This window comes from Scleropages formosus, chromosome 13, assembly GCF_900964775.1.
Source record: "Scleropages formosus chromosome 13, fSclFor1.1, whole genome shotgun sequence".
NCBI classification, from domain to species: Eukaryota; Metazoa; Chordata; class Actinopteri; order Osteoglossiformes; family Osteoglossidae; genus Scleropages; species Scleropages formosus.
Window position 1 is genome coordinate 20,776,924 of NC_041818.1, and position 12,622 is coordinate 20,789,545.

At 40.3% G+C, this 12,622-nt stretch overlaps 1 protein-coding gene across 2 annotated transcripts in view; it reads right to left on the reverse strand.

Moving 5' to 3' along the window:
* LOC108923134 (calcium/calmodulin-dependent protein kinase type II subunit alpha-like) overlaps positions 1-12,622 on the reverse strand; it is a 50,321-nt gene that overhangs the window by 20,401 nt on the left and 17,298 nt on the right. For both annotated transcript variants that reach the window (XM_018733679.1, XM_018733678.1), the window contains exons 3-5: positions 11,000-11,059; positions 5,025-5,079; positions 404-469 (exon numbers count right to left, since the gene is read on the reverse strand). In XM_018733679.1, the coding sequence (XP_018589195.1) occupies positions 404-469; positions 5,025-5,079; positions 11,000-11,059 (181 nt within the window). The remainder of the gene's footprint in view (positions 1-403; positions 470-5,024; positions 5,080-10,999; positions 11,060-12,622) is intronic.

The window sequence follows — 12,622 nt, forward strand, 5'->3', positions numbered from 1 at the left end:
GGTTTTATCGGTCTTCCCATTCTTTTCTGATCAAGAGCGCCCATTCACTGTTCGCTTGATCAACCTAGAGGTGTATACTGGAATGTACTGTCAGAAACAGCAAACAAAAGCACTTGCATTCCTTCATTTGTGCAACTGTAGTTACACAAGCTGGCAGATGAGGAACTACCATTTAAACATACACCTTTATCCAAAGCAACATACAACTCAGAGTAAACAAAACTGAATGTCGCAACAGCTGAGTTATAGGTGTAGAAGAAATAAACTGTGTTGCACGGTAATCATATTTGCAATGTGACATAAAGGACAGGGTTGTTGTTACTCATACAAAACTGGTCAAATGTTGTTATTCCTTTTACATGAAGTTCTAGAATAAAGGTGAACAAGGGGTAGATTCATTCACCTGGCATCAGCCTCACTGTAGTATTCCCTGGCAACAATGTCTTCAAAGAGCTCTCCACCCGTCACTCTGTGGGGAGAAAATGGAAAGCAAAGGGTCAGCAATCATAGCAATGGCCACACAATAACCAGCATTTGCTAAAATAGAAACATCAAACCCACACTTGACGTCCAATGCAGTAACCTATACTTCACACAAGGAACTTTCAAGTGCTAATTATATTTTATTCTAAACCGCACTTCTGATTGTATCAAAGCTGGGTGGAAAATGTAGATGTTGATGGTTCTGCCTGAAGCCATGCCTCAATGTTCCTCTCTCCACCTGTTACCAGGTCTGCTGAGAAAATATCTACACTGTCCCGGATATCTCTGTATGATGGGGTAGCTGTACTATCCAAAGGCTGTCAACTGCATAAGCAAAATGGAAGGCAAGATGACCTTTAAAGCAACCAGGAGTATGAGATCAACAGAAATTACCTCTCTGTCCAAAGGCATCGCCCCCAAAGCTCCCAAGGTGTTATCAATTGGCGTTATGTCACTGCCATGACATGACCATCCCATTTGCACGGACTGTATACACAGTCACACACATTTCTCATCCACTTGCCTCTCTACACCTACATCCACGCAGGCAAACACTAATCATGTGAATCTCTCTCTAGAGACTATATCACATGTGGAGAACCTCCTAGATGAGTGGGCAAGCAATCTTCTACCATGGTGGTTGTTGGGTGGGAAAATTCCTTCTGGAGCACTGTGTTACCCTTGCCTGAAACCCAGCCTGAGCAGCTAGCTTCATGGAGAGCCTCCACCATGGACAGGAGGGTTCAGGAGAAGCGAAAGCTCTGGAAGATACTCCTCTGTGGGTAGTTTCTGATGCGGCACCAAACTGAAATAAATGAAGCCAATGAATGCATCATCATGATGCTTTGCTTTTCTAGAAGGTGCCGCCATGGGTATGCAAGTAATAGTAAGCTCACAGAAGTTATCTTAAATATAAAAATATTTTCCTCCACTCTCAAACGAAACTTAAATAATTTCTCTGTTGGTAGTATTCTGTTCTAATTCTGACGCACAAACTCCCAGATGAGGTTCTCACTGTACTGTTTAGTACAAATAAAGTGTCCTTTATGTAGATGTTATTCCAAAACAAGAAGGAAAATTATGCAAATTTTACTCCACATTGCTTTCAAAGCATAATGTTTGGCAGCTTTCTTAATTAATATTAAACCCTTGTTCTCATTTCTTTAAGTTATCTAGAGAAAGTATCTCATGCATCTGAAGTACAGCCAGAATGGTGTTTTAGGTACTTAATGCAAGTTCCATGCAGATATAATTTAAATTTCAACTCACATGACTCACTGACTCACTGATATTTTAAAATGGTTATTCGACCAATAAGTGTCCCTCTTCTTTTTTTTCTGCACTGCTGCAAAGTACTAAAAGACCGAATCATTTGGTCAATTGCATTCGAGAAGTGACACATGGGATCTCCAGACCACTAAGGAGACGCCCCCAGGAAGTCCCTGGGTTTTGATCAAAGTCAAGCTACATCATCTCTTTGAGGATATTTCTCCGAATGTATATTTCAGTGTGAGTTCTGAAGAAGCTTTATATCCACAAAAAGGCATGTACAACATTGCCTCCTGCTAAGTAGATGAGAATGAGAACATGTGAACGGACAGATGACATTCGGAGAATGCAAAACAGCTGGTATTCACAGCACAACTGCTGACCCTCCAGAGTCAGAATCTTACAGCACGGCAAGTTACACCCAACCTCTTCTAAGAGCGCTTTTACAGACAGACATTAAATACTGTGAAATATGGGGATCCTAACAGCTGCTCTCCCAGAAGAGCACAGAAAATCTCATTTCCAGCTGCCTTGGGTTTGAGAAAAAATCTTCATCATAAAAATTTTATAAAACTTCACACAAGTGAGATGGCCAGAGATGGGCAGAGAGGCTACATATTTTTACTAAATTATAGCATCCCATCTTTATGGCTGTACATCTACAGCTACTGCTAACAGTTATTATTGTTCGGGTAACATTTCTGTCCACGGTAAGTGGCAAGGTTATACAGGCTACATAATATTTTGCCATTTATATAATAGGGCATACTTATTTTCAAAAAAATGTGTGTTTGCTAAGTGTCTATTAAATTATCCGCGTTGCATTTTCATTACACACACACACACACACACACACACACACACACACACACATTTTCTGAACCGCTTGTCCCATATGGGGTCGCGGGGAACCGGAGCCTACCCGGCAACACAGGGCGTAAGGCCGGAGGAGGGGACACACCCAGGACGGGACGCCAGTCCGTCGCAGGGCACCCCAAGCAGGACTTGAACCCCAGACCCACCGTAGAGCAGGACTGTGGTCCAACCCACTGCGCCACTGCGCCACCGCACCCCCCTAGAGTTACAGTATTATAATAAAAATAATATTATAATAATAATAAGACAAATCTATTTCCTATGTAGCATTTTGTATTTTAGCATTTGTGATTATAGAAAACTGAAGATTATACATGTTTATGTCTGTGATAATGGAGTGTCTGGGTTGCCACGACACAAGTCTTAGTGGTGCAGGGTGACCTTCCTTTGTGGTATATAAGAAAAGGTAAAGGTTCATTGATTTCTGATGTGAAGGAACTTGTGCACAGAGGATCCACAATTTTTATGTTTTCCACTCCAAAAAGGGTCAAGCAGAGCATCCATGTTACTGCATTACTCCATCTCTCTAGCCACACATCTTTTGGTCTTGATCCATGAGACTTCCAAGATATTGGACGTTTAGGTACCGAAGACTACTTAAAGCCGTCTCTTGGTCGTACAGGGACATTCATACCTCTAGGTTAAGCATGAAAGCTTAAAAAGGCTTCAGGCTTTTCTCCCTTTGGACAATTCTTAAACATTATACTTTGTAGTTTTAAAGCTAAATTTCGAACCTGGCTCTCACAGCCTGTTATATGAGCCGTCCCCAGTTTATTGCACCCAAGAAAATACTTTTCTTTCCATCACAGCTGAAGTGAGTATTGTTGTTCTGCGTGTCCTTGGTCCGACTCTATATTAGATGACTGCTCTGGTTGATTGTGGGACATGTCTTTCTTTATCGGGTTCCATCGTCTCATTATAAAAGGCAATAGTGGTAATATCTGCTGCAATGAAACTTGCCAAGTTAATGTTATGAACCGGGGAGCCCCAATGCATTAATGTCCTCAAGCTGAGCCCACAATATGTTACTGAAGATCTTATTTCCATCTCAGGTAATCTACATCAAATCAAGAGCAATTTCACACTGCACAAAGATGTCAGACGTTGTTGAATCTAATGCCCTAATCGGGCCACCTGGCTTGGTTCTGCTTCACTGGGCTCCCTTCAGATTTCCTCAGTGTACTTGTGCTGGGTACAATGCTGTGATATTGTTCACTGGTACTCTCGTAGATAAGACCCTGGCTGTAAAACCCTTCTGAATGATTCAAAATCATGAAATTCTCTTCCTTGAGGATTGTACTGACTCTCTTCAAATGCTAATAAGTATAGATTTTTCGGAATGCCACCTTGTGATTGATAGCTACATAGGAATAAATCAGCGTAATGGTGGCAAAATTGATTTTACAGGCCCCAGGGGCTCTGATTAGGACATGATTAGTGCCTCATGTACACCTTGGATACCAAAAAGGTCACAGCATGCACAGCTGTGGAGTAAAGATATCATTCCCTTAGCTCTGCAGCTGTGGACAGTTTAATATTGCTCAGACAATTTGATTAAAAACGTGGTAGTAGGACAATTTATCAACTGAAATATTTTTCATAAAATTCCTAACAGTTACAGGAAAAGGTGTTATTGGAAGCATATATTATGACATGTTTAGATGTTCTTTTTCCACAAACCTGTGTTCCAGTCTTATATTTATTTGTTCTCATTATTCTGTGATAATTTGCATTCAGTAGGACTCAGAACGCATTAGTCATTAATTTATATAATAAGTGTTTGTTGGCTTTAAGTGCATGACTGATTTTTAAGTGTATCCTACTTTAGTTAAAACAACAAGTATAAAACAAATTATGGGCTCTTTATCCTGAAGTTATCCTTTGTACAGATAAAAGAATCTGTATGTAACATTTACCATCGCGTCTGATGGTTGTGCATTTGTACTAAAATAAACAAAGAATGAAAGAGCTACATGAAAAATGAGAAATTACAGTAAAATACAACGTGTTGGAATAAAGCCCAGTACAAGGACAAAATACAATGCTATAAAATATAGAACATCGCAGACTTCACAAAAGCTATTCATGCAAGGTGCATATCAACAAAGTCAGCAATTCCCAAGAGTTTCTGTCTCCTTCATGGAAAATAACTGCTGTCTTGAAAATTTTGGCTGTGTCTGATTGATGGAATAGCAGCGACTACTTTTTAAAGGGGAACCCATGTCCTCAGGGGTTTCTAAAAGGTAATTACTTCCTGGGTACACCAAGTTTATGGAGCCACAAAAGCACCAAAGTCAGACTAGCAATGCTATTGTCTATGGGCTGTGAAGAAATCTCAGTCAAAGACCGATAGCAGATCCATTAATGTGAACATGTGCAGTAGAGCAGATACTCACAGGTCAAAGATAAGGTAGTGGTATCCTTCTTCTGAGATGCTGTCGTGAAGCCGCACTGCAAATGAAAGAAAAGAAAAGGGCTTGTGAGGAATTTGGAATTTTTTGCATCATTAATAGGTCAAAATCCATAAGTTCGGTTGCCACCTCAGGTCTGATGTGTACAGTAGTGATTTCCTGTCCAAAGCAGCGACATCTGGTTTTTTTCCTTACTTTTTTTTAATAATTAATTTCAAAGCTCCATTACTCAGTAGTGAAAAGAGATGAGAAAGTTTGTTCAAACTGCAACAGCACTCAATGACCACATCACTATAATCACTGGTAAATTAATTGGAGGCCATAAACAACTGCATTAAACGGAGCAGAGTTCATTTCCCATCACGCAAATGTTGCACAGTGGGCCATAAATACTAATTATTTTACTTTCATCCCGTATTCTAAAATGAACTTTATGTTCTCCCTTCCAATTTCACTGGGCTGGCAATCACAAAAATTCTAAATACCACAAAATCTGGGAATTGGGGTTACTGTGTTGGAAAGGTATTGAGAGAGTGACATTAAAGCAGAGGGATGGAGTATGCAAATGGTGTCATTGAAGTCTTCATCTAAAATCGGTTTTAAAAAGCAAACCTCTCATTTGTTTCTGAGAGAATTTATGCATAATTACATCACTCCATGCCAATTAGTTGTTTTCTAGCATTTTGCATCTGTGGGATTGCAGTTCCCTTGCATTTTTTTGGAAGTTTGTGCCTATGCTAAGACACTTCAGATGCCTGCAGTTACACTTGCACAACAGCAAAGCCAGGGCTGCAACCAGAAAAAGTATCCAAATTCTATCCAGTGAATGTAAATCCTCTTCCAACTTGCACTGAAAAAATTAGTGCACTGGTTCCTATTTTACCACCATCCAGACTATTTCAAAACTCCATTCTGGTACAGTTCCACCCCAAGTATGTATTCAGTTTGGCCTTTGTTTTGTGGAACATAGACATGTTTGTCTTTGTCCATGGGCATGAAACCAGCCTGAAATAGTGACATATGAAATAACTGACAGTTATATTCTTTAAAAGGACTGCTAGCTGAGATCTGATGTTGGAGGAGATACCGAATACCGGACCAGCTCATCTCTCCTTTTCCACTGTAAAACTCCTTCTTTAGTATTATATTTATGTGTTATTTGTAGTGACTGCCTTTTGTGGTTGACGATTTATCACCCGTCCCCTAGATACAGACTTTTTATTGTTGGTTTTATTGTTTCGTCCTGATTACATTCTTTATCGATGACATGGTCAGGTGGCCAAGATGCTGAGAGCTACTCGGCCGCAGTGGTCAGTTTCCTTTTCCTCTTCGTCTCCATGAGACTTGACAAGTACACCAGTTAAGGCAAATTAAGGCAATTTCAGAGCTGATTACAGCTGTGCAGCGATGCCAGTCGTCTGCAACCCAGCAGGGTGTCTGTCTGCCTCTGTGGCAGACACTACTCCACACCGCCTTGCAGAGCCATCAATCTAAAACCATTACCCAGTGGACTTCACAAACTCGCATCCACAGTCATTTCCTGCCAGCTGTCTGCCCAGCAAGCATTTTCTGACAATCTGCAGTCCTACTGAAGCAGAGTATGTCCAGACGGCAGGACAGTTACAGGTCAACACCTCCAGTTCCAATACATAGCGTATCAGGCTTTTTGGAAATCATCATGGCTGCAGCTTTGCAGCTGCCTGGCTGGGATCAGGATCCAAACATATGAGCTGTTAAAGAACTGTTCTGTGTCATATCACAACATAACTTCAAGTTCAAGTTTCAGGTTTATTGTTTATTGTCATAGGTACAAGTACCACGTACAAGTATCATGAAATTCTTCCTGAATGCTTCTCCACAGACTATGGGCAAAGACAGAGACAATAGAAATACTGCAGAAACAAAATAATGGCAATGACAGTGAGTAGTGCAACAGCAATCGCAATAAATAAGGGTAACAGTAATAACAATAATACCAGTTGACAGCCAGAGAACTCAGAACAAGAGAATGAGAATAAGAATGCTTAAAGTGACAGTGTAATTACCAATGTGCTTGGGTGGAGCAGTCCAACTCTAGTTACTAAAGGTGGCACATTGGTTAGTGTTGTATAGTATTACAGCAGTGGGGTAAAAGCTGTTCCTGTACCTAGCAGTGCAGGTTCAAATAGACCTAAGTCGTTTTGCAGATGGCAGGGAAGAGAAAAGTGCCCGTGCAGGAATAAAAGAGATGTCAAGAGATAAGACCTAAAAGCATTTGAAAATATTCACCACAACCACTATGTCTATTGCATGCCAGAGCGGACAGAAAATAACTACAATTCAGTATGTGGTTGTGTTTCCTTTTCAGTGCATCAGTTCTCTGAGAGAGCCACCTGCTTAGCATCTTGTGACACTGACTGCTCATGTATTACCAAATAAACCCTCATTCAAGTGTTTGAGTTTCATTTGCATCACTGACACACATTTACACTGAAATCATTACTGACTTTGCTATCGGAGCCATGTGCATGGTCAAATGGATCGGTTCTTCTGAAGCAAACAAAACAGCACAAAGTGCAAAAATGTCAGAACATGACATAGTATATTATTTATTAATAGCTACTTCCCAGCTGGTCATTCCTACAGCCCTACTTTTAGCATTCCCAAAAAGTCAACTATGGGAACTGAACAGCTATGTGCTCCTTTTCCTTCTCTGTGTCTTTTTTCCAGTAGCTCAAGCGGAACACATCTCAGAAGAAGAACGATTAGATGAGTTTCAGCAGTTTTCTCGTGCTGAACGGATCTACAAATAATGCCAGTGTTTTACTTAATGACTTTGGGAGTGGATGCTGATGATCGAAAAGAGTTTCTTTCCTGTGTCTCAGTGGTGTTTAAATGAAGCACCTCATGCAGCTCAACACCCCATGAGACACACTGCTCTTAATCTTTTAACAGTCTGGACTTCAATGCAAAATCATTTAAAGAGATTTGAATGGGTCGATCCAAGGAATATTTTCAGTCTATTTGGTAGTGTTTATGTGTTGTGACTGTTGGCACTACATTCAAAGTCCAATTAGAATTTAAAGCAAGGCAGCGCAATAAGAAATGTTAATGAAGACCATTTTTTTGCAAATGTACTGCAATGCTTGAGGCTTTTCTTCATTTATTAAACCTATAGTAAATGACTGCAATGAGCTAAACAACTGAATATATTTATCTCTGGTGTAAACTACTCAGTTTGAAAAATTGGCATATAATTATTTGGTGGATGTATGTAATTTTTGAGGAAACCAGATTCATTTTCCAGTCAGAGTTTTCCTCTAAATGCTTTCAAACCCAAATGGCATGATGTGGACTAATAATTTTTTCATCTGCATTCATTACTGGATTCATTAGGTTCCACATTTTAAAAATAGCTAAAATGATCTAATGACCTTTTCATAGCACCTTCCTTTGATTATGCTTTGCACAATTAGTCTGCAAAATATTAAAATCAGCTAGAGGAAAAATATAGTTTGCAGCTGTAACACAGACGGCAGGTGTTTTTGAGGTTTAGCATGCGACCGATGCACAAACCCACAGAGCAACAAATTCTTGTAAAAGTGAAAGTGAAAATAGGAATTTGTACCATCTGTACTGTTTCTAGCTGTATGCAGAATTGTATTTGATAACACGATTTTGTCTGTCCAAGCTCTACTCAACAGTTCATTTTTTTGTGGGATGATGATAATTTTTGGGGGAAAGATGCACATCACTGTGTATTTTGGGTGCTTATGACAGTAGGCTAGCCTGAGTAACCAGTCTGTCTTTGTGTTAAGTCTTATTAAACAGTCTATATTGATTGGGGTATATTGATCCTCATCTGTATTACAAATTAACATGTATACTTAGGTCTGAGAAAGTTCAGGACTTGATAGCCATCATAGGTCTCCCTGCTGTGTCAGAGAACAATGTAATGATGTGTCCTGATCCCAGACTGACCGTGAGGGATTTGTGAGGTCAGTTATGAATGTTTTTCCATTCCAAACAGTCAATGAACAAGAACATAATTTAAAATAAGATGAATGTGGAGTACAAGGTTGGAGAACAAGCTGTTTCCATTCTTTTCATCTTTGTGAAGTTAAATGCATCCCAAAAATTCTGCATACCTCTCTCCTTGACCTCTTCCACCATAATTTCCAATGCAAGGAATTAATTTCTGCAACAAGACTTTGAAATCATTCCTCCTCAAATTGCACTCTGTCCTCTCACTACACCAGTTGGTGATTCTTTCATCTTCGCCCTCTTCCCTGATATATCGTTGACCAAAGAAACGCTCCTATATGTCTGACATGCACTTGTGTGTGATTTTGAGTGTGTTTATGTTTCTGGAAAATTTCTGGGAGAATGGAATATATCACCCAGGAACCAGAGATGGAGGGAGGGCTGTTTTCAGCAAAAAAAGACAAAAGCTGATTCAAAACAGAGAAGTGAAATCCTACTGTTACGGCAATGTGTTATAAATAACCTTCAATCAGTTCTCCATATGAAAGAAACTATAATCTATTCCCAGTGTGTGGTGTTTTGCATTGGCGTACCACTAGTTGGCGTTCAAAGTTTTACGATGCAATTAGAGAGATAGAGAGAAGAAGAAGAGAGAGGATGTGCAGTGGTGATGTTGAATTGGTGTGTTCGATGCTTGTTCGTTTTCATTATTAAAATCTTTGAATAATAATTCTCCTGCTTCTCTTGTCTACCGAAGACACAACACAGTGTCTTTGACAAATGTCTATTTAAGAGGATAAAATAATGACAGATCACATAATAACGAGAGACATGATATGTAACATCTATAGTCCGGCAGTGTCAGGTGGTGTTTCTAGTGGAGTATATACAGCCTGAAGCACATGGAATAACTTTCAGCAAAATTGCATCAGAACATCCACTTCTGTTTGTTGGAGTTGTCCCGCAATCTGAGTTTAGGGTAAAGAGGACTACGTGCAATTATTCAGACATAGATGTGGGCAGAGGCTCTCGTTCTGCCAAACAGTGGCCTCTCAACTCTGCACAGGGTCACAGGAGAATTGGGCACATAATTCTGATCAATGGTAGTGATGAACAAGAAATTATTCTATAGATGGAGCAGTAAAATGCTGCTGAAGTGGTGCTGGCTCCCTGCAGTGAAAATGTAACAGGTCAATCAGATCTGAGCCATTTTAAGAATCTTGGCTGTTTCAGCTGTAATATCAAAGGTCGAATGGCTGCAGTTATGCAATGCTTTTCATATTGGCATCAGCTCTAACATAATCTGAATAATTTGTCTACAAGGGCTTTTAAAGCAAATACGGAAAGGTCCAATAGATGTCGATTAACGGGTTCCTTCTTTCACTGTGAGTGAAGGAAACTGGTCTAGATTACCACAATAACCGACTGTCTGCGGCCCTGCTGCTGTCACTTCAGTCAAGATCAGATATGTGTGGTCGCTTTGAAATTGCACCCATCAAGGGTCGCACTTTGACTCCCTTCCTTCTCTTTCCTATTTCACGGCCCCCCCAAGTGAGCAAAGAATTTCTGGTGAGAATAACCAGAGATGAATATTGCAGCAGCTGCTCTCTGCAGCAAGCAAGCTACATTATTTAGCACATAAGATTTTATGAAGGGCCTTTTGACGATCTCTTAATCAGAAAATGACAGGCTTCATTGCCAAACCGTCTCGGCGAGCGCCCCCAGCCTCAGAGAGATGGGAGCCTGCCTCCAACAAAGAGGGATCCAGAGGAGCCACACTCTCTCTGCAACTTATTAATTGGGGTTGATACGACACAGATGAATGGAGGTAGCTTGGCCAAGTTAACACACTCCACTTGTTACAGGCCCATGGTGATGTATGGTTTGTTTGGATCATTTTGCGTTCAGTCTCCCGAAAAAACTTTATTGTGATGGGGGATCTCAGAGCCAATCAGGTTTTCAGATGCCCAGAAGGCCTCGCCGCTAATGCCACTCACCAATGTTATGATGTTTCAGCAGTCTGCAGATTCGTGCCTCTCTCTCCAGTTTCTGGTGATCTGAAAGAAAAGAAAAAGTTTTCTTTTTCCTTCAATACCTTTAGAGAAATTAAACAACTCTCAAAGGTCTAACCAAGGAGATCTCAGATGTAAGGGTAAAATAGGTAAAAGTGCCTTTAAAGAGAGGGCTAAAAATTCACCAGGGCTTGCAAATTATTTTAATTTTTCTTATTAACACCTAAAGCTAGTGCTAGTGCTAGTGCTAGTGCTAGTGCTAGTGCTAGTGCTAGTGCTAGTGCTAGTGCTAGTGCTAGTGCTGTACCCTGATTATCAATCACAGTTGAAAATCCATCAAGCCCCTCCAATTGACAAGCCCCATTATTTTCCCCGTATGTCGCCCTAGTGGTTAAACACTTAGATCACATTTTACCCAGAATGCAACCATTTACAATTAACATTTTCCCACTTAAACTCGCGGTAACGCAGGTGGTTACGTTATGTAGGAGGACCTGTTCAGTCACCCCAAGAGTTTCATATCCAGCAGGCCTCGTTCATAACACAACTGTTCACATCCATACGCCAAGAAACAAATGGTCTCCTGATTTCCTCTTAGGGTGCTCGTGTCATTTTTTTTCAAAAGCAATGGAAAATTCCAGGTAGATGATCCAAATCCAACTCTTGAAAGCTATACAAAAAAATGAGGGCTTCGAAAACATAATGATTTTGCACTTTCACACGGAATAAATGAAAAATGAGAGAAATTGGATTTGGGCGGCAGCTAGGATAAAATAAAGCATTAGGCAAGGCAGGCGTAGGCTTGCCACATTGTAGGGGAAGAGGGTTGAAATGTTTAACACTGTAATAAAAAATGAGTTAGGAGTCTTTTATGATGGGGTCTCCCTGCTCCCCTACAACTCTCCACCAAAACTAAATTAATGGTGACATCGGGGCCCCAGGGTTTAGCCAAAAAAATGACCATGTTACAGCAGTTCATCCAAATAATTTGAACACAGAAAGGGAGTGGTACAGTACAGTGCTCATATTTGAGAACAGGACATTGCTACTGCTCACGTTCTCTTTCCTGTCCCCCAGTAGTCTTCACTGTTTCTGCCACTTTTCAACCACAGAAGAGGAGACGATTGATGTCAAAATTGCAATCTTTACCCAAAAGGGTACTGAAAGATCTGTGTTAATAAATTACTGGCAGGTACTTCAAAACCAAGTTACATGACCAGGTTACTTAACAAGTTCTAACTGAAGAGACCAAGAGTACCGCATTCCTTTGTTACTATGCATATTTTGCATAGTGACCTTTATTCCCTTTGCTGACCAACCATTGAAACCTTATTCAACAGGGAGTTTTTCCTTCCATCTCTCACTGCTATATTGTCAGTGTTAGAAATACCATAAGCAAAGATATGTGCTGGACTTTGGAAACTGGCGTTGCTAAGCAACACTGCAGAATGCACTTGGAACAGGAAAAAAGAGCACAGAGGGAAAGTCAAGTGGAGATGCTGTAATCCTAAAAGAACACCTTTACTTGGTTTTCAGAGGGAGCCCAAAGTTAGTGAAGACAGTATTTTTCCACACTGGACCCAAAGGCAATTATTATTCTTACTGAGT